At 34.8% G+C, this 22,745-nt stretch overlaps 1 protein-coding gene across 7 annotated transcripts in view; it reads right to left on the reverse strand.

Annotated features, from left to right (window-relative positions):
* Positions 1–1,669: 1,669 nt before the first annotated feature.
* Positions 1,670–22,745, reverse strand: part of LOC128227399 (furin-like protease kpc-1) — a 55,040-nt gene continuing 33,964 nt past the window's right edge. The window contains exons 6-17 of one of the 7 annotated variants that reach the window (XM_052937893.1): positions 16,087–16,175; positions 15,076–15,248; positions 13,154–13,366; positions 12,821–12,921; positions 12,463–12,566; positions 11,931–12,048; positions 11,276–11,577; positions 10,829–10,858; positions 8,377–8,844; positions 7,285–7,308; positions 6,613–6,744; positions 1,670–5,543 (exon numbers count right to left, since the gene is read on the reverse strand). In XM_052937893.1, coding sequence (XP_052793853.1) covers positions 4,606–5,543; positions 6,613–6,744; positions 7,285–7,308; positions 8,377–8,844; positions 10,829–10,858; positions 11,276–11,577; positions 11,931–12,048; positions 12,463–12,566; positions 12,821–12,921; positions 13,154–13,366; positions 15,076–15,248; positions 16,087–16,175 — 2,692 coding nt within the window. In that variant the 3' untranslated portion in view covers positions 1,670–4,605. Of the gene's footprint in view, positions 5,544–6,612; positions 6,745–7,197; positions 7,309–8,376; positions 8,845–10,828; positions 10,859–11,275; positions 11,578–11,930; positions 12,049–12,462; positions 12,567–12,820; positions 12,922–13,153; positions 13,367–15,075; positions 15,249–16,086; positions 16,176–22,745 lie in introns of all 7 variants that reach the window. The other 6 variants (XM_052937891.1, XM_052937892.1, XM_052937895.1 and 3 more) reach the window with 6 other exon arrangements.

The raw sequence follows: 22,745 nt of genomic DNA on the forward strand, positions 1-22,745 counted from the left end.
TTGTCTGTTCCTTAAGGTAATGTCAAGACAATGTTTTCGTCACTATCATTGTTGTTTGCCTTCATTGATAATTGTGTACAAAAAAGCTTTGATGTTGTCTAGATGTCAGAAACTCATGTATATGAATTTTTTTTGCCCAAAATTCACAATGATTACAAACTGTAGCCGGTTGCATCAAATTTCTAATGGCTAAATACATGTAAGTTGTCCAGTCATGCACACAGGTCAACAAATCAAAATACCAACAGCCAATTGTATAAAAATTGGTTATTGCTTTGGTTTGGTAAAAGTGAGCCAAAATGATAATTGATTGGTTGATATTTATCCAATAACAATATTGCTTTTTTTTAAAAAGTGCTTGTCTTCCCTATTGTTTGGTTGTAACTTAGAAATAATCAAAGAGTACATGTTCTTTTTGACTGAAGACGTACCAACAGTGACCTTGAAGTTTGGCTTAAGTTATTGAGCGGGAACTGTTTTTTCACCTCAAGGTCACCGCAAACTTGATCATTGACCTACTGATCTCAAAATCAAAAGGGGTCATGACCAACTATCATACCAAATTTGAAGTTCCTTGGTGCAGGCATTCTTGTGTAATTGAATAGAAACCATTTATTAGCTTTAGGTCACCGCCAACATATTGTATTTCACCTGAAGGTCACCACGACTTTGACATTTGACCTACTGATCTCAAAATCAATAGGATCATCTATTTGTCATAATCAACTTGCATACTAAGTATGAAGTTCCTGGACCCAAAGAGTCTTCGGTTATTGAGCGGAAGCGGTTTTTTTCACCTCAAGGTCACCTCAACCATGACCTTCTGATCTTCACATCAGCAGGGGTCATCAGCTAGTCTGACAAATTGGCAAACCAAATATGAAGTTTCTGTATATTTGTGTTCTCAAGTTATTAAGCGGAAACAAAGTGTGACATACAGACTGACTGACGTGCTGACTGACGGTCAGGGCAAAAACATGTATGAGGGAGACATAATAAATATACTACTGGTAAGTTGTCTGCAGCCAATGGTATAAAACTGGGATAAGTTGCCCACAGGTTATCCATTGGCCAGTATGTATATTCAATTGATTTCATTGGTTAATAATTAGTTTTTAGATAAGTATTGACCAATCATTTTTTCGAAAAACTGTCGACCAGACCAAAACGATAACCAGTTGGATACAATTAACTGCTGCAGTCAGTTGTATAATTTTGGTTAGTTTTAAGTTTGGTTCAAGTCAACTGAAATGCTTATTGATTGGTCAGGATTTATCCGATAATTACTGTTGAGTGTTGACCAATCATAAATGGCCAATTAAACATACATACATAAGCAATTTATGAGCATGTGTTTGATATACATTGCCTTGAATTGTCTGTAATTGATTTCCATGTAGTTAGATGGAAATAAGTTGCTTTGTATTATGACATGCTGGTTCAGAATGACACTTTTCTCCATTTCATCTGAAATTGTCAATTAAAAGCTATACATGGCTTATGTTAACCTGATGCTTTTAGCACAAAACAGTAGATATTGACTTGCAGCTATTCAAACTATTTAACATTTTGTTCCATATTTAAAACTGATAACATAATTATTGACATCATATTTCAACTGTGGTGCTGGAGTAATATTTTATTGAAGTCTATGAAAGAAAAGAACTCGAGCGTTATTATTATTTTATTAGCCATGTGGACAAATTCCTTCATCAACACTGACCTATTGTACATAAATATTGACAGAATTATACAACTATAGTTATCAACATGAAGGTTGGCCACCATTTTACAAACTGCATCAGTATCATAGTCAAACTATAGCAGAGTTCAGATGAGTTTCTCTACTAAATATTATCCAAATTTAGATTTTACATAAAAAAATTCTTATCTTTTATCCCAAAACAATTGATAAGTGTTTATACAATCTTTATATTTAAATTGACTTTTTGAATATTCGCTATGAATTTAGTAAATATTTTAGTTTAGTTTAAACATCAATTATATTGACACAAATATGACTGCATTAAGTCAAACAGTTACCAACATAACAACAATATCTGTAAACATCCGTGTACAATCCCTAATACATGCCATTTTTTTATATTTACAATTCTACTTCTTCAAATAAATATATCAAGTACAGTAACAAAACCAGTTTATTTAAAAAAAATCAATAATTCAGTTTGTTTTTTTCTTTATCAGATAGTGAATTAATTTTGTGTAATGAAACAATATAATACAAAAGTTTAAGCAAACAATGCAAAAATATTCAATAATAAATAAAAACCTGAGTTCAACAAAACAACAATATAACAAAGGTCATTGTAATATGCACGACCATTCTGATTTGAAAATGAAATAAAATATCAAATCAACTGGCCAAATTCACGAAGTATGAGACATACCTTGGATCTAGGGTTAATATGCCTTAAAGAAAATCAGAATATCTGATATAACAAAACTATTTGCTGTAGTTGTGGAAAAGTTCAAATATTGAACACATCTACATGTAAAAACAATCATTTATCAAAGGGCAATAATTCTTACAACAATAAAGTTATACATTGATGACGAATCTTTGGCATAAGTTGCGGCAATTACAGAAAGCATCTGATACCATGAATAGGCCACATTTACTAATTCTTGTCAAAGTGTATGTATAATCAATCAACAACAGATAAGTTATACAGATAATAGAAATTTACATGACTTTGTACGAGACTGTTTTCAAATTCAAACTAAACATAAAAGATTTCTAATGGTGCTCACATTAGAAAACTTGTTATGATTCTATTTATAAAACAGTAATATCGAGCTTTGTTGAGAAATTTAAAAAGAAATCTCAAACACAAAATATTAAATAACCTGTTTTCATACTCGACGCAGGCTTCAATGAAATGGCCGGGTGACAATTCATTAATTAAAGTCTGGATGCACAACACTGTTCAACATCTCATACTGTATTCAACATAAACCATAAGAAACACAAGTTGAAAACAATTCAACATTGCCATCATCAAACAGTCTCCAGTTTGAGGAACAAATTATTTCGCATTTTATGTCTACTTCTAAAACGCTTCAAGAGCTGAAGTTTTGACAAAAGTATAAGATTGTATATATAGATGTCTTTGCGTAAGAGATAATATCTTAATTAAAGTCAAGAAAATGTACATAAACATTTGTGTAATATTTTACATAACAATACATTTGAACACAAAATGGTTCATTAATATCATGTACAATTAATGCACACATGTACCAGATTTATACATATACTAACTATCTATTATGTACAAGATATATCATACAGTTAGTGCCAATGTATACAATTTAAACAAAGCAACAAGATTTAGGACCATAGTTAATGTTATACAAACAACATTCAGGCAGATTTGAGCGACAATTTTGATGTTATGATAAATCTGGTCTAGAAGATCAGACGTTTGCAGCATTCAACCATCTAGAGTGACAGAAGTTCATTTGACATCTGCTAGTTTGTTCAGCTAATTCCTTACTCATATAACTAAATAACAATGTTACCTTGTTCATAACATGATACTTCTGGTTGGCTATTGTGAGAGTTTGTGACCCAAACAAATTTTATTACATGTACTTCTTAAACACTAATTGGAAAATATAAACACATTCTGGAATTATAAATGGTCTTTTAACAGACATTCAACATCAAATGAACTTCTTTATTACTGGATAGTTGAAGATGAATTACAGCGACAGACAGTTGAACATCACTACATATTTGATATGACTAGGCATATATCAAATGGCATGTTTTATATCAAGTAATTGTGGCGGATTTCTATACTTTTTGGCTTAATTACTGACAATCAGCAATTATCATTAAAAAGAAACACTTATGTTCTGTACATAGCTCAAATGTGATAGGTGTTTACAATAACAAGGCATTTATGATGCAAAATGTGTGGCAAGATTAAAATGTCTGGGAACATGATGATGTCAAGTAGAAGGCTAGGGTAGAAAACACAATAATTTGCATAATCTTGCTAGGCACTTACATTAAGTTGACTATTTTCAGGTGACTGTGTTTTATTATCTGAATTGAGAAGGCTAGACAAATCCGAATAGTTAAGCCTTTATGACATGAAAAAGCTGGTCTGTGAAATAAATGAAGAAAAATTGCAAATTATGCAACTATTATTTTTTTTAACAAAACATTATGCAAAACAACCTGATAACTGTTCTGGATTTTTCTAGAAGAGAAAGTCTTCAAAGCTTGCCCTACAATGGTGACAGAGAGATGTAAATATTGCATTGTATGAGTACCCAGTATGAGACAATATTGCACTCTACCCTGTGGATTTCACTCTCAACAGAGTTGATCTGTATATTTATTGAATCTAACATTTTCATGTCAACAATAACTACTAATAGAGTATATTGAGTATATGTGCTTCAATTGCAACATTTCCTTCAAGAAAATTTTGATTTGAGATTTAATATCAAGAAAATTAACAGATACCAAATGAATATCAATATGCCAAAAACTAAGTGGAGATAGAGATATCTAATGCTGACATAGTGACAATAGTAAAGTATACACATGCATTCTAGAGGCCACAAAGACTAGGTGTACTGGTGTCTGAGACTGCCGGTACTCCGGGTGCTGTGGAAGTTCGAGTGTCCCTGGCCATGGCTGACCAGCCCCTGGCCCACACTGGCTGTCTTACCCCCCATCTCCCTTCCCATGGCCTGGGTCAGGGTACTGTTGATGTCATAAGTCACATAGCTGTCCATGTACTTGCGACCACTGCTGCGGTCCGAATGTCTCGTCTTCCTATGATCACTGTATCTGTTAGCACTGCTGTTGTTATCAACTACAGAAATACTATCACGATCCAGCTGGCTACTGCGGTTACTGCTGCTGCCACTATGGCGGGCAACATTGTCTCTACTGGCCTTGTGGTCCAGTCTATATGACTGTGTTAAATCACGTAAATATATGTCATTTTCTAACTGATTGACATGTACAGTACACAGGGGATCACTGCTCTCCGGAATACTGGCATGCCTGAAATTGCGGTTACGAATGATGTCAAAGTTGTGGACATCAGTGTCTATTTCCTCCTGTGTAAGGGAGAAGTCGCCCTTCCCCGCTTCTTTCCCCTTGCCCTTCCAGCACAGCAGGTGCCGGTCCCGGGCGTGAAGCAACCCAAATATAACACCAAACAGCACAATGGCTGCTATACACAGTACTATCACCCACACAAAGAAGCCAAGCATGTCTGGGTCTAGGAAATTCAGCAGTAGTTTCTTTTGGCAGAGGCCCTTATCTTTTTCATAGCCGTCCGTACACTGAAAGCACTGAGATTCCTTGGAGCCTTTACAGGTCCTACAGGCCTCGTGGCAAGGTAGACAGACCCCCTGTCTCTGGAACTTGGGGCCTGGGTTGTTTGAGGTATTTTCTGTGGATCGTAACTGGACCATCTGCATCATGCCGTAGTAATGTTCAGGGCAGTTGGCCACACACCCATCCTTCAGCTTGTAGAAGCCAGGGCGACACTCTGGAAAACACAAACAGGTCAGTTAACACCCACAGGTCAGTGATGTAGGTAATGAGACTACTTTTAATGTAGCAGCAATTTTATATTTTATTTTAAATCTTACAATCATCAGTGTTAGAATTGTGTTCGTAAATTAAGGTAAATTATGACAACAATAAAATATGAACTGATTATATTCTTAAATTTGAAATCAGTACAATATATTCGAAACTATCATTTATTTAATTTATTATTACACTCAGAAAATACACATAGACTGAAAGACTTTACACAAAGCAGGGCGTATTTTCTGCCAATAATTTGCCAAAACCATGATAGTCATTCATAGAAAATTAATTTAATATGAAAAAAAACACAGCACATTCAGAGATGAATGACAGATATTCTTGTGTGCACATGAATGAGTGACTGTCCTGTAACACGCAATCATCAATTTAAGATATGACTTGTAATAAGGACTGGAAAGAATTCTTAGCAAAGTCACAGGCAAAGATTTTCCAGCCAAAATGTAAAAGAAGAAAATATACAAGATTTTTATAAAAGGCAACATGAAAAAGTATGAAATGTTACTTCTGTACCAAAATTTACTTGTCAGTTGTCAAATATGGAATTCAAAGTAATAGTATAAGAGTAACAAGAACATTTTGAAGGCAATCCAGCGACTGTTAACATGAGATTGAATTGCTGCTCAGCAGTAACAACTCCAATAAATAATAAAACTCACCAAATCAAGTGTTTCCAAATCAATAACGATGTAACTTGAAATATACATAACCTAAGATGCTTACCTAGAACTACTCCTCTATAATTACAGAAACATTAGCAAATCAAGTACTAAAAACTAATTCAAATTAAGATTGAACAAATTATTAAAATAACATGCAAATATCTTAGTTGTGTAGTGAAAAACTTATCTCGCCCTCTATCGCCATGACATTTTATTCCTATTTTCATAATGTTGATCAATTCCCATGTTTTAACTATTATATTTAATAAGAGATGTAAAAAAAACCTCATAATTACATCACAGAATACAAATATGCATGCAAGATTGGTAGTTTTTGCTCACCTATACAGACTCCATGTGATTTGATGCCACTACAAGTGAATGGCTGGTCGTGGTTGGCAGGCGGGGTAATATTGTGGGCATGGGGGTGGGACGCTGTCCCCCGTAACACAAGATCCCATTTCTTCAACTCCGCTGAAAGTATGAAAGGAGAAAAGGTACATGAAGTACTATTGTCTATCATCCATCCCTATAGTATGTTTCTATAGATGATGTATGCATTAATATAAGGTCACATACTTAATCATAAGTATTACCGGTAGATATATAACTATATATTCTATGTCTTCAATACTTTAAATTGTAATACAGTAAGTTCAGAAAATAAAAATAAAAACAGGAAAACAGATTAAATTAAACTAAATAGGGTAAATTCAGTTTTGCTGCATGAATGCTGCTCCCAAAAATGTCAAAGACATTGTTGTTGTTTTTTCGAGATCTGACAGTACGAAGAAGAAATGACAAAGGCAGTGAGGGTGTCAGAAGCCACTAGAAGCATTACACACGTACCATTTCTCTGTATTTATAAGATTTTGCAAATATCTAGCTTTTATAATTTACAAACACATAATTACAATACTTAATTACTTTGTTTACAAAAGCACTTTCTGTATGCATTCACCAAGAATGCCCGGTTGTATGGTTTGACATTTGTGGGATGGCTAGTACACAAACCTCCATGTCTTCTTATTATATCCTCTGAGGAAAGCACAAATGGAAAAATATACTTATTAATTTTGGATAAGCTTACTTGAAACATTGGGATAAACCTAACTTAAGACTACATTTGTATTATTTAGGATAAACTTAACTTTTCATGAATTCTGTTACCAAGACAATATGTTTTACTATTACACCTGTTTTACTTATAAGATTCAAAATTGTTTTAAATAGAACTGATAAACTTTCTCAGAATTACCTGAACTTCAATCATTTCAGTGTTTTCAAGATTTATCAAGGTATTGGATTAATACGTCACTTTGAGAGATGGATAATAATTAACTATATTAATGAGATACATGATCATGGAATATAGTTACAGACAATGAAAGCTTTACATTTCAATAAAAACACAATAGCCATACTGTGTCAACTTGATTCAGGAATGAATCTTAATTATATAAATTAATCAAATATTGAGCAAAATTTCTTAAGACAACTGAATAGAATTGAAGTACATAAAATAAATTAAATGACACATTTAAAAATGAACACATCTGTACACATATTTTACAATCAAACCAAACGACGTGTTGTACACACAAACCAAAATAAGTGCAGATATTTTAGAAAATTAGTGTGTTAGCAGGCAAGATTCGGGACATTGGGGTTCTAGACTAGGACAACAAAGAGCACATGCATGTCATGTGACCACCATGTGACACACAACAAGCTTCCTGGCTTCATTAGTACTTTCTACCGTTTACAGACAGTAACTTGCTGTTGTTTCAAAGCACACATCTAACACATGTCAAGGACATGTAGCTATCAATTCTAATGGTTTAATTTAAATTCGACAAGTCCACTGTATTCCAAGACTTAAATGATTTAAGGCGCCATAGAAATGGAAAATTGCACATTATTAAATAAAATGGTAAGAATTGAGAATTTTAAATTTTAGACAGAAATCTAATTCCTTTACTTCTCTTTAAGCATTTATATTGAGCAAGGATCCAGTGACACAAGAGCTTTATAAATTAAGACAGGAAGCAGGTGTGATTCCATGGTTACAGGTCACATGACGGTGGTCACATGACATCTCCTTGCCTGATGAGAGGTCTTTTTTCATCATCTGGTAGTACTGCCTTGTGGTCATATTGTTCTGCTTGGCCAGGGTCTCAAACAGGCACATGTGATTTTTGTTCTTTGGATGAAAATCATCATTAGGACTCAACTGATTGTAGATATATTTCACATTATTTTGGCTTGTGGATTGTTGAGTATCATTATCTTTTTGAATATCATCATCTTGAATCCTATCATATTTCCTCCTGTTATCTTCTTTTGGTTCTGGCTTTTTAGATTGCTCATGTAATCTAAAACTGATGCCTTCAGAGTCAAATCGATAGTAAGGTGAGAGTTGTGGGGGATTGTGTTTACGTTGTCGGCTGATCTTTACAGTCGTCGTGGGAGCAGGTGTGGTTGTCGTTGTCGTGGAGCTTGTCTGCGGTTGCTGTGGGTTCCGCTCCGTTCCATACAACACGAGCCACCAGTTCTTGAGGCGAGCCCCACCGACTGAAACGGCACATATAACACATACACCTCACATACCTGGACACTGGGACACACCTACGGGGGCTTCTATAGGCATTCCCTATCTAGACTTGCATGTAATGTTAGAATGAGAATCGGTAACACCTTACTAGACAAGTAATAGCATGTGAGTGGAACTACATCTTACAAATTATTAAACATATATTCTGCTAGCAATGACAAAAACGTGTACATTTTACATACTACGTATTATCTGATGAACAATAGTAGTCATTATTGGGTAAAATAAATAAACTAGACATTTAAATATTTAGTGATTCAATTTTATAGTAGTATATCTTATATTGTTAGTTTCCAATATGGTTTAGATGTAGGTTTTGCAAAATATTTCTATTTAAATCCAGGAACTGGAATAAATATCTAAATTTGCATATTTTTTGCAAAAGTTTATGTAAAGATCAAAATAAACAATAAGCGAATATATAAACAAACAAAGCATGTTACTTTAACAAAAAATAAAGCAGTAATAGTTGTTTAATGAAATACATACAAAAACAAGCAAAAAGAAACAAAATATTGCGACAAATTAATACACAGATGCAAGAAAACATTAGAAAATATTAGTAAAATATAGCAGAACAATACCTTAGGCATAATATAGATAATGTTACAAAAGTCAGCCAAAATAAAACGCATAACAATTATACAAAACTTAGCAACTCTCAACAAATACAAAGTAAGAGATAAATACCGATCGAATAAAGAAAGTAAGCTATCAAGTGCAAATAATGTTTGATAACATACTGCCATTTATTGTCAGATCTTTAGAGTAACTTTGCCTCAGGAGAAGCAGACATGCAGCAAATTAAATCAGTACAAAAATACTATTATATATACATATATATACACATTTTCATATAACATGTTGGCTGAAGTACAAGTACATGTACATTTTTTTCTTGAGTTTATAATTTAATTTTCTACCACCATGTTAATGATACTCGTTTTTAAGCTTACTGACCTATTAGCAACCAAAATGTTCTGCATATGTAATTGTTCCATGGAAGCACTTATACCACCTGAATTAAGCATTGTCACAGTACCTAGGGAGGATCAGGTTCAATCAAAAGTATGACTCTGACATTCAGGCTAGTGCCTGTCCCATTCTCCCATTAATATAATCGATATTTGTTTGATTAGTGCATGACAAGCCATCTCAAAGCTAAAATGATTTTGGTCAAGATAATCCAATATTCCCATTGACAATAACTGATTCCAGATTGATGCCTGATGTTGTTGTAGCAAGTTATCACAATATGTCTGGCATGATACTCTGGTAACATATAATCAAACCTTAATGTTAGTAGATAACTTAAACCAAACAGAGTTTATAGAAATGTTATAAAAACCTTTTTGTGTTGATTGTTAACTTTTAGCTTATAAGAAGTATATTTCAAAATCAGAAATGATATCACGAGAAAGAAAAATGTACAGCAAATAAGAATTGATCATTCTAGCATTAGTATGGCATATAGATACATGTTTAACATTTCATACATAAGAAACTCAAATACAGCATAACCTGAGCAGCACATGCTTAAAATTGAACAGTTCACCATTTTTTTATTTGAATGAAAATGTTTCACATGGTTAATGCTTCTTGGTCAGACGACTGACCGGTTACACTGGTAAGCCCCTAAATGTTACACAAGTATGCATGATGAGGGGCCGCTCTCCTTCACCCATTTCACAGCTACACCCTGCTCTATATCAGATCATTTACAGACAGGACCAAAATGAGTGGAGCTGTTATACTTCCACTTCTATCCTTCATCACTAAAATTTTGTACACTTCTGTGCATAAAATATTATTTAGCAAACTAACGTTTTCAACTGGTTAGTTATGAGAGCAGGGGGGAGTGTGATGTTAAGTGAGAGGCCCTGAAAAGAATCCCCAGCCAAGATGAGAGATGAGAAATGTGAGATGAGAAATATGTCCACTTACAGCCGTCGAGACCTTCATTATACACATCCGCTACAATGGCAGACACACACACATACACATCATGTCATCACTGCACACTCAGTTTTTAAGAATTATGTTTGTAGATTATTGACATTAAGATTTTGTAAACTACTTTATGTACATGTTATTTCATTCAGCTAAGAAATTCTCCTTTAAAGACGGCATGCAAACATTACAAATGTCTTTTTTGGTAGTTTTATAAGTAGTTTAGTACTCTATAATATTACATAAATATGAAACAAACAAACTATTGTACACAATAAGGATAAGTTTCATTTCATGCGGAGTATGTTAAATATTACTGATTATATTGGTGATTGGTAGGCTACCCTACGGTCAAAACTGAACACTCTTCATTAATACAGCATGCCAGCAAACGTAAGGCCAAGACAAGTGGGCATGAAAAGCCATAGTGGGTGTACTTACAAGATCTTGCTGCATTCTCAATCACTAGCACCCACTGGCCCTTAGCAAGCTCGCCCCAGTTATGGGTGGTCATGAAGGCCCAGTTGTTGAAGCCCTCCCGGGACGTGTCCTGGCTCCTCTTGGCCAGCAGGGTGGAGCGGGTGCCCATGGGTGAGGTCAGGTAGATCTGGATATCACCCCGCCGGGAGGCCTTCAGGGTGATACGAGCCTGCACGTGCTCCAGGTAGCGAACCTCGTACTGTGTCCCCTCACATCCATCAGTGTACAGTGGCACAGAGATCTTACCATTCATTGGCACTGGCCTAACAAAACAATGAAAACATTGCATTCCATGTTTATTTGCTTAAATTTTCTAACTTATTAATCTATTTCATTAATATGGCCTGATAAATAGATCGCTGAGTTTAAATGAGTTTGTTGTGCCCCTTAAAGATTGAGCAAGAACTTAAAATCAACTTCAACATAACCAATAGGAAAATAACTGAATTCCAATTCATTTGTAACGTTGCCTTAGCTACAAATACAGCCAAAAACATACTTACAATACAACAATGTTTATGTATAGTGTGGCCATAACATAATATCATGGTCAATATTTCATAGTCATTTTTGTCAGTATATTTACTTTAAGGCCTCAGTGTTCAGCAAGCCTTACTTGTCAGTGTCGTTTGAGTGAATCTCACATATATGTTGAGGTGGCACAGTGGTCCAGTTTCGGGATAGCTCAACCATACCCGCAGCGTCCATCAGACCATACCCGAATGAGTGACTCACTGCATTATTAATATTCATTGTAGATATTTCATGCCTTCCAGGTTTAAGCATAACAATTCTTCCTCAAAATTGTCAATAAGCACCTTTTAAGATTTCAAATCAAGCTGGTAAGAAGTCAAACAAATTTACCCCAAAAGGTTCTTGTGATTTCAAATTATACAATTAGTTTAAACTTATTTAATTTTACAAGATTGTGAAACAAGCTATTGCAACTTATATTAATCACTCTCGTTGACACAATGTTGCACGAGAGTGTGGTCTTGTGTTGTGGGGGAAACCTGAATACCCGGAGAAAACCCACTTGTCCACCTTGGTGACCACTTACCAAACTCACATGCGCCCAGGCCGGGATGCAAAGCCAATTGCCTTGGTGATAAGCAATAATTCATGTAAAGCCAGCTTATAATGCTCACCTTTGCGTGCGACACCATTGGTTGTCCAGGTGGGGTCATGTAGGTAATCTGGCTTGGCAGTCATGACAACAATGTGTTGTAAGTCTCTCCAGGTTAACATCGGACTGCAATATCACATACAACATTAACACTCAGATAGAACCTGGTTCTCAAGATGTTTATACCTGCTTAATTAGAAGACTAGAAAACAATCATTGCACAACACATCGCTTAAACTATTCACTAAACTTAAACTATCGGACAACATCGAGAAAACAGAAATCTTTCATTAATGATTGTAGCTCTACAACCTCTGTAGCTCAATGTTAGCATTTTGTTCCTACGCAAAACCACCAGGCCTATTGCCCCTGACCCTTACTTTGCCTGTAGCGCTAGTGCACAGAGTCCGGCAGCTAACGGAGCACTGGCAGACGTCCCAGTGTGGGTTTCTGTACAACTCTTTTTAATGTCTGTTGTCATCTGAAAATAGACAATGATAAGCTCTTTTTATTTCCTACTATACATTATCCATAGTAAGGACAATAACTTAGGGTGAAAAATAATAAACTTTACATAACTGTATGAACTTATGAAATCTCATATTTATTCATTTGTTTTTCACAGTAATAAATAGTCCATCAACATATAATTGAAGGGAAATTCTTGCAACCTGGACACAATGACAGCCTTGACTATGCATGAAATAACTCACAATCTGTCTTTCGTCGGTGGAGCCACTGCTGTATGTGGTAGCGAGTGTGGAGGAGCATGCCTCAGAGTACCAGGGGATCTTCCCGCTCTCTGTTACACTACTGATTGACAATGTGTAGATGGAGTTAGTGTAGCCGTCACAATTACAGCTGTCCTCATCCCGACCCCCATTCCCTGACGCCCACACAAAGATGGATCCCAGACCTCCGCGACCCTGTAATAGGAAGATAATGTAGAGATAATTTTTGTGGACCATGAATCAGAATAAAAATATTGTGTAATTAAAAGTTATCATGAATCAGGGATGTAATTTAAATGATATTCACAAATATTGGATGTTAATATCAACTCAATTTCAAATTATTTAAGGGCTTCCGGCAATTATAACTGTATTGCAATTGTAATATTATTGTCCTCTAAAACACAGCCATTTGATTGGGGAATAAACTATTCATTAGTTGATCTACAAAAATATCAGTTATTGCCCTTTGGTAAAATCAGTAGTTAATCATACATTTTTAACAGATATAATTGCCATTGTGTCTTTCTTTCTGTCGACATTTACAACAAATTTTCCATACATGTAAATTTCTCTCCAAGACGTATGATCAATAATAATATAGATAACATTGAAAGGTTGTACTGGAAATACCAATATTTGGGAACTGTATAAACAAGCAATGCGCTAGATTTATTGATAACGGTGCATTTCTAAGATTGATGTCCCTATCTACAGACTCGCTATCAATTCTTCTGAACAAATTTAATCTTACTAAACATCAGGGCAACTTGCCATACAATGAACGCACCAGCATTTAATAAGCTATAATTATTATATATAATACATTAAAACTCAATTCTCTGTAAACATTTAGAACAGCAAGATATGAAAATGAATATAATTCATAATTAATTTGAAATATTCCCTTTAATCCATGACATAAAATGTGCATTTTATGCTTATCAGCTCATGCACAAATCATATTACGTCGCTATTTTCTCATTTAAGATTTTTCTTGGAGAGTAGAACCTGCGCAAAATGCAATAAAAACTAAATGTTTGCTATAAAATGACTTAATAAGACATCATAGTTTTCAAGAGATACAGCGATCATGGTGATCAAAATAATATAAGTACTTTAAAATGCATGTTTTCATTATTAAAACACACTTGAACAATTAGAGCGAATTAGCCAGGTGTTGTATAAACAAAAACTAAACAATATTTGTGTAGGTTAGAGTTCCGTGGAATACAAATTAAACACATTTATTTCAAGGGGTTGATATTAAATCATTGAAGCCCTTAGTAAGTTATTACTTTACATACATATTACGACGTTAAGGCTCTTGAAGCTTAATAAACAAATCAAAAGATTTGTAACTCTTCACATTGATTTGCAGCAGAGCATTCAATGAGTTATAATTTCAAACACATTGAGATGCCTAACAGTACTAATCTTTACCCACTTCATATTATAACCAAGCAACCAATCATTTTTTACACCACAAGAGGTCATGTATCATCAACAATGCATAAATATTATATACACTAACAATGCTATTCTAGTTTGCCTTCGTGAACCTCATGGTAATCATTTTATACCTAAATCGAATTTCATTAAATCATGAAAATCTACTTTTATCTTAATGAGACTCAAAATGGGAAGAATATTCCAAAATACTCATATATGTGTAAAAAAATTTACTGGGAAATCTACAGAACATTTTATACAAAAATTAATTACAAACTCTAGACTCCTTTGTATTGTCTTAAAATTTAATTTCAAATTAAACAAATAACAAAGTATTTGAAGACTAGTCTACCATTGAAATTCTAGTCATTTCAGGAATCCCTATGACACCACTTAATTATAATAAACCTCAGAAGCAGACTCAATTATGTTACACCCCCAGAAATCCGTACCCTGGTGACGCCATCAAAAAAAGCTTTGCTGGCAAGTGTTGCCGGACCATCCACTGTGCGGCCATCATCATCTGGTCCCCAGCTCGCACTGTAGATCTGGATATGCTGAGGGTTAAGGCCGAGAGAGGTTGCCTCCACCGAGTCTGTGACATCACCGTCTAACATTCGCACACCTATCAGGCCATGGGTAGAATATGATGTAAAGTTGGATAAGAACATAAAATCAATTCAGTTCATCCAATATTTGCTTTGCTCGATTTACCTATCCCTTTTCCCTTGATTCAATTTGCTTTTTGTCCGATTTGTGTCAGCTGTATTTTTCAATAACTAAAGGAACCTATGTTTGATCTACAAAGACATTCATAATCATCATTATTTCAAGCTATTTCATTTTAGCAAAAATATGAAAATATGATTTGCTGTCCTGATTCAACTTTATTATGTCAGAATATTTATCTAGTGACCCTAGACAAATCAAAGAGTAAGTGTTACTGTAAAGTAGCTTCCAAAATGACCAGCATTTCACTGCGGTACTGCTTGAAACAGTCCGTCCAATGTTAAAATATTCATAAGGGGTTCAGTGATCGAGTTTACCAGTAGACACATTAAAGCCTTCAATCCCATTAAGAGGTCTCAGGGGAGGCTAGTGTGAAGTTGGCAATATAGACACTGTCTCTCCTACTGGCCACTTGATAATAAACTCTCATTTAGCTGGCCCGGCAAACTCTTTACAATGTTTAAAAGTACAACATGAACATTTACAGTTCTACATTCAAAACTTATTGACATGCTTCATACATTTTAACTGTCTACAGTATTATCAAGTTACCGGGAATACTTTACTGAATGACCTCACAGAGTTCTCCATGAATAGTCCTAGACAGTCTCAGATATTCTGATATTCTTGTTATCAGTACATGTAACAGCTGTGTCTGTATTGAAAAACAATTACAAGTGCCGGAAATGCTTAATATATATATGTTATATTACAATAGCGCATGCTGGGCTCACCTCCTATCCTTGCGTCGTAGGCGGCTCCGACCACACACTCACTGTTGTTCGCCTGGGCAGCCACTTCCCCTGCACACCGTGTCCCATGTCTGCAACATACAAACACTCATACATAAGAATATTTATAATTATAATATATACCAATACAGTCAAACCTCATTCACTCAAATTTATTTGGCTCAAATTCCTTGTTGGCTTGAACTAGACGTAAAGACCGATTTCTATATACTGAAGGTAAGTATTCCTGCTTGACTCGAATTTTCCCAGGGACCAGCAAAAACAGCTTGAGCCAACAGATCTAGAGTTCCACTGTACTATATTTGAAAAAATATTTGTCACACCCATTCACATTCTTTCACTTAACAAGGAGTACAATCATGTTTGTAAGAGAACTAATCAATACTCTCAGTTGTTTTTGAGGGAGAAATGTATTTTTTATTTCCTTTGATTCCCATTAAAAACAGAGCCAATCTAATAACATTTGTGCATGCTATCTAACTCACATAGCAAGACCTGGTTATGACAAAGTATTGAACTATTCTGGAGTCTCCCCACAAATGCTTCTAGATATTCATAGTAAATGGAGGCGGATCATAGGGCTGTAAATACTGCTAAGTAGGATATTAACTACACCATCAAAGGACTGAAGCACTACAAGGTCATCAAGTAAAGTCATTACAGAGAAACTGAATTATAATGAAGCTTTGTTGAGAGGTTTATATATTTTTGATATTACTTTAAAGACTTAAAGATATAAGACACTCATTTATTATAATTTTGATTAACTTCTACCATATTGTTGATAGCTAAAACTATGATTTTATGCCACAATCTACAGCTTGTGCTGTCTCTTCTTATGTAATAGATATAAAGTAGAAGTGATTGAATTATAACATTCAGCTGAATAAGTAGAATTCCTTATGAATGCAAACCAAACAGAGCACCCCAAAGCAACTACCGTATGTTATTTAAATAGATGACAAAGTCAGTCTAGACTAATATTTATTCACTGCCATTTTTCAATCTGGGTTGGAACTTGTCTTCCCATGTTATTTTGTTTATGACAAATGTGTCTTTTATTTGCAACCAAAAGACAAACCATAAATAAAGATCAATAATCTTTGCAAGGACATGTCTGAATTCCATCCCTACATTAAGAACCTTTAAATAAAAAAAACATTCAAACTCGGAATTACATACAAATCCCAGAATTGAGCCTCAATATTTCTTAGGATATTATGGTTAAATGTGGTTTTGACATTTGAAATCTGTAGATAGGAACATCCGTGATCAATACATAGACTGGAATCCCTGGGGCCCCATGGATGCTGAGCACTGTTACATTGTCGATCAGATCTACCATCACCCCACAGAGGGTATCAATAACTCTGCAAACATTTTCCTGGACCATCAACAGGTATCTATTTCCTCTTTTTCCAGGAAAATATGTAGATTTCCCTGATGCGAATGTTCCATGACGTCTTAATGCTTACATCTTCTGCAGTCAGAAATCTGATAATGACTCGAAACTGTCACTGTAAAGAACTTCTCTAAAATATTTACATAACAGAGATAAATCATTACAGATAAAGTACAAATTCTCAAATCATGGAATACTTACTATAACGTTATAGAGTTTATTCAGTACACATTGAGTATTTAATCTACGCCCTGGAAGGTTATGACATGCCGCATTAAGTGACAAATAATGTAATAAAATAAACACAATGTGGCTTTCTTGAAGTTCCTTTCAAATCAATGTGCGCCCCCACGCATAAATGATTAACATGAAATCATTAGGAGCAAACTTCTTAATAAAGATGAATGTTCCATATATAGAACAGGAACCACCTCCTCCAGAACTCAACCACCTTTATTTACTTTGATACCACCAGTGAATAATGCCAGTCTTGATATTGTTGGCGCTATAAGTGAACTGTTTTACGTTAAACACATCCTGTTATCTGCCAACACAGGCTGCAATGGGAACCTCAAAACCAGCTCTACCTTCTTTTTTAATTTGATATCTTTTGAGAAAATTGAGAACACCAGAAAGCTATCAGAGAATCAGGTAGCTGTGGTGATGCTGGGTTGATCAAAGTAGGCCTCCTGCCACTGGGAGTGAAAATGAACTTCACAGGCCGATGTTTCACTTCTACATGAGAGACTTTCATCAGGGCTCAAGACATAGGATTAACTTAGACACAAATGATAGTGCCTGGGTAGTAATCAAGGTGATTAGTTCTATACACAGATGGGTTCAGTCTGGCAATAACTTTAGAAGGAAGCATAATGTTAGGAGTCTGTACTTACATAAAATCGCTCCCTTTCCTGGAGAACCTGATTTCTCTAAGATTGCCACAGACATAAACATGTAGATATTTACAATACATCTGTCAAAAGGGAAACTGGGACAGACAGACATCAAACGTCTCCGATACTTGCCCAACAGATTCCATTGACTTTTATTACAAGCATTTTGCCAAGCATAATAAACCTATTTAAATTCTAACAAAACAAACTGAGTTATTTTCATGAAAACTAATCTGCATCAGGCAATTATGAGGTACAAATTATAGTTTCTTCTTGCCAATGGAGGCAAATTATATATCTCAGCAGACAATTAGCTGTCTTATTAAAACCTGGTGAATACAGTCAGACCCCATTACAACTAACAGGTAGGAAAACAATACGGCTCCCACCTGCTACCGTGAACTGCCAGCCACAAAAACCAGCATTGCGCACTACAACGTAATTATACAATTAATGTTTTTATACCTATTATCATTTCAAAGAGTTCAACAGGTTTCTGTAGTAAACTTTCTGGGTTTGTTCTTAATATAACAGTAAATTTTGAAAACAGAAAAACGGTATAATGGAATCTTAACATACCTGCCTAATTTAAGCGTTATTTTGATATTTATAGTTTGATGCCAGCAGTAGACTTTCAATGTCAGGTAATTATGCCAATTTCAAAGAAAAGTTGTACCTGGAAATTGTAATTTCACAATAAAGTGAAAAAAGTTGTCATTTACTGTCTGCATCTGGATATTGTAATAAGAATAGAACATTCATGTTGGCAGAAGAGTGTTTTGTATCATATCATCATAGTGGGTGTATAACATTAGTGTTTTGTATCATATCATCATAGTGGGTGTATAACATTAGTGTTTTGTATCATATCATCATAGTGGGTGTATAACATTAGTGTTTTGTAAGGCTATGATCAAGGTGGGTGTATTACATTAGTGTTTTGTAAGGCTATGATCAAGGTGGGTGTATTACATTAGTGTTTTGTAAGGCTATGATCAAGGTGGGTGTATATTACATTAGTGTTTTGTAAGGCTATGATCAAGGTGGGTGTATAACATTAGTGTTTTGTAAGGCTATGATCAAGGTGGGTGTATAACATTAGTGTTTTGTAAGGCTATGATCATAGTGGGTGTATAACATTAGTGTTTTGTATCATATCATCATAGTGGGTGTATAACATTAGTGTTTTGTAAGGCTATGATCAAGGTGGGTGTATAACATTAGTGTTTTGTAAGGCTATGATCAAGGTGGGTGTATAACATTAGTGTTTTGTAAGGCTATGATCAAGGTGGGTGTATAACATTAGTGTTTTGTAAGGCTATGATCAAGGTGGGTGTATAACATTAGTGTTTTGTAAGGCTATGATCAAGGTGGGTGTATAACATTAGTGTTTTGTATCATATCATCATAGTGGGTGTATAACATTAGTGTTTTGTAAGGCTATGATCAAGGTGGGTGTATAACATTAGTGTTTTGTAAGGCTATGATCAAGGTGGGTGTATAACATTAGTGTTTTGTAAGGCTATGATCAAGGTGGGTGTATAACATTAGTGTTTTGTAAGGCTATGATCAAGGTGGGTGTATAACATTAGTGTTTTGTAAGGCTATGATCAAGGTGGGTGTATAACATTAGTGTTTTGTATCATATCATCATAGTGGGTGTATAACATTAGTCTTTTGTAAGGCTATGATCAAGGTGGGTGTATAACATTAGTGTTTTGTAAGGCTATGATCAAGGTGGGTGTATTACATTAGTGTTTTGTAAGGCTATGATCAAGGTGGGTGTATTACATTAGTGTTTTGTAAGGCTATGATCAAGGTGGGTGTATATTACATTAGTGTTTTGTTAGGCTATGATCAAGGTGGGTGTATTACATTAGTGTTTTGTAAGGCTATGATCAAGGTGTGTGTATTACATTAGTGCTTTGTAAGGATATGATCAAGGTGGTTGTATTACATTAGTGTTTTGTAAGGCTATGATCATAGTGGGTGTATTACATTAGTGTTTTGTAAGGCTATGATCAAGGTGGGTGTATTTCATTAGTGTTTTGTAAGGCTATGATCAAGGTGGGTGTATATTACATTAGTGTTTTGTAAGGCTATGATCAAGGTGGGTGTATTACATTAGTGTTTTGTAAGGCTATGATCAAGGTGGGTGTATTACATTAGTGTTTTGTAAGGCTATGATCATAGTGGGTGTATATTACATTAGTGTTTTGTAAGGCTATGATCAAGTTGGGTGTATTACATTAGTGTTTTGTAAGGCTATGATCATAGTGGGTGTATATTACATTAGTGTTTTGTAAGGCTATGATCATAGTGGGTGTATATTACATTAGTGTTTTGTAAGGCTATGATCAAGTTGGGTGTATTACATTAGTGTTTTGTAAGGCTATGATCATAGTGGGTGTATATTACATTAGTGTTTTGTAAGGCTATGATCAAGTTGGGTGTATTACATTAGTGTTTTGTAAGGCTATGATCAAGGTGGGTGTATTACATTAGTGTTTTGTAAGGCTATGATCAAGGTGGGTGTATTACATTAGTGTTTTGTAAGGCTATGATCAAGGTGGGTGTATTACATTAGTGTTTTGTAAGGCTATGATCAAGGTGGGTGTATTACATTAGTGTTTTGTAAGGCTATGATCAAGGTGGGTGTATATTACATTAGTGTTTTGTAAGGCTATGATCAAGGTGGGTGTATTACATTAGTGTTTTGTAAGGCTATGATCAAGGTGGGTGTATTACATTAGTGTTTTGTAAGGCTATGATCAAGGTGGGTGTATTACATTAGTGTTTTGTAAGGCTATGATCAAGGTGGGTGTATTACATTAGTGTTTTGTAAGGCTATGATCAAGGTGGGTGTATATTACATTAGTGTTTTGTTAGGCTATGATCAAGGTGGGTGTATTACATTAGTGTTTTGTAAGGCTATGATCAAGGTGGGTGTATTACATTAGTGTTTTGTAAGGCTATGATCATAGTGGGTGTATATTACATTAGTGTTTTGTAAGGCTATGATCAAGTTGGGTGTATTACATTAGTGTTTTGTAAGGCTATGATCATAGTGGGTGTATATAACATTAGTGTTTTGTAAGGCTATGATCAAGGTGGGTGTATATTACATTAGTGTTTTGTAAGGCTATGATCAAGTTGGGTGTATTACATTAGTGTTTTGTAAGGCTATGATCATAGTGGGTGTATAACATTAGTATTTTGTAAGGCTATGATCAAGGTGTGTGTATAACATTCGTGTTTTGTAAGGCTATGGTCAAGGTGGGTGTATAACATTAGTGTTTTGTAAGGCTGTGATCAAGGTGGGTGTATATTACATTAGTGTTTTGTAAGGCTATGATCAAGGTGGGTGTATAACATTAGTGTTTTGTAAGGCTATGATCAAGGTGGGTGTATAACATTAGTGTTTTGTAAGGCTATGATCAAGGTGGGTGTATAACATTAGTGTTTTGTAAGGCTATGATCAAGGTGGGTGTATATTACATTAGTGTTTTGTTAGGCTATGATCAAGGTGGGTGTATTACATTAGTGTTTTGTAAGGCTATGATCAAGTTGGGTGTATTACATTAGTGTTTTGTAAGGCTATGATCATAGTGGGTGTATATAACATTAGTGTTTTGTAAGGCTATGATCAAGTTGGGTGTATTACATTAGTGTTTTGTAAGGCTATGATCATAGTGGGTGTATATAACATTAGTGTTTTGTAAGGCTATGATCAAGGTGGGTGTATATTACATTAGTGTTTTGTAAGGCTATGATCAAGTTGGGTGTATTACATTAGTGTTTTGTAAGGCTATGATCATAGTGGGTGTATAACATTAGTATTTTGTAAGGCTATGATCAAGGTGTGTGTATAACATTAGTGTTTTGTAAGGCTATGATCAAGGTGGGTGTATAACATTAGTGTTTTGTAAGGCTGTGATCAAGGTGGGTGTATAACATTAGTGTTTTGTAAGGCTATGATCAAGGTGGGTGTATAACATTAGTGTTTTGTAAGGCTATGATCATAGTGGGTGTATAACATTAGTGTTTTGTAAGGCTATGATCATAGTGGGTGTATAACATTAGTGTTTTGTAAGGCTATGATCATAGTGGGTGTATAACATTAGTGTTTTGTATGGCTAATGATCACAGGCTATGATCACAGTTAGGTTTATTATTAAAGTGTTGTGCATGCTATGATAAAAGTTAGGTGTATTATCATAGTGTTTTGTATACTATGATAACAGTTAGGTGTATCATATGCTTTGTATACTATGGTAACAGTGAGGTGTATTATCTAGGTGTTTTGTATAGTAGGATAACAGTGAGGTGTATTATCTAGGTGTTTT

The sequence above is a fragment of the Mya arenaria genome, chromosome 3 (genome assembly GCF_026914265.1).
Source record: "Mya arenaria isolate MELC-2E11 chromosome 3, ASM2691426v1".
In the NCBI taxonomy this organism is placed as follows: domain Eukaryota; kingdom Metazoa; phylum Mollusca; class Bivalvia; order Myida; family Myidae; genus Mya; species Mya arenaria.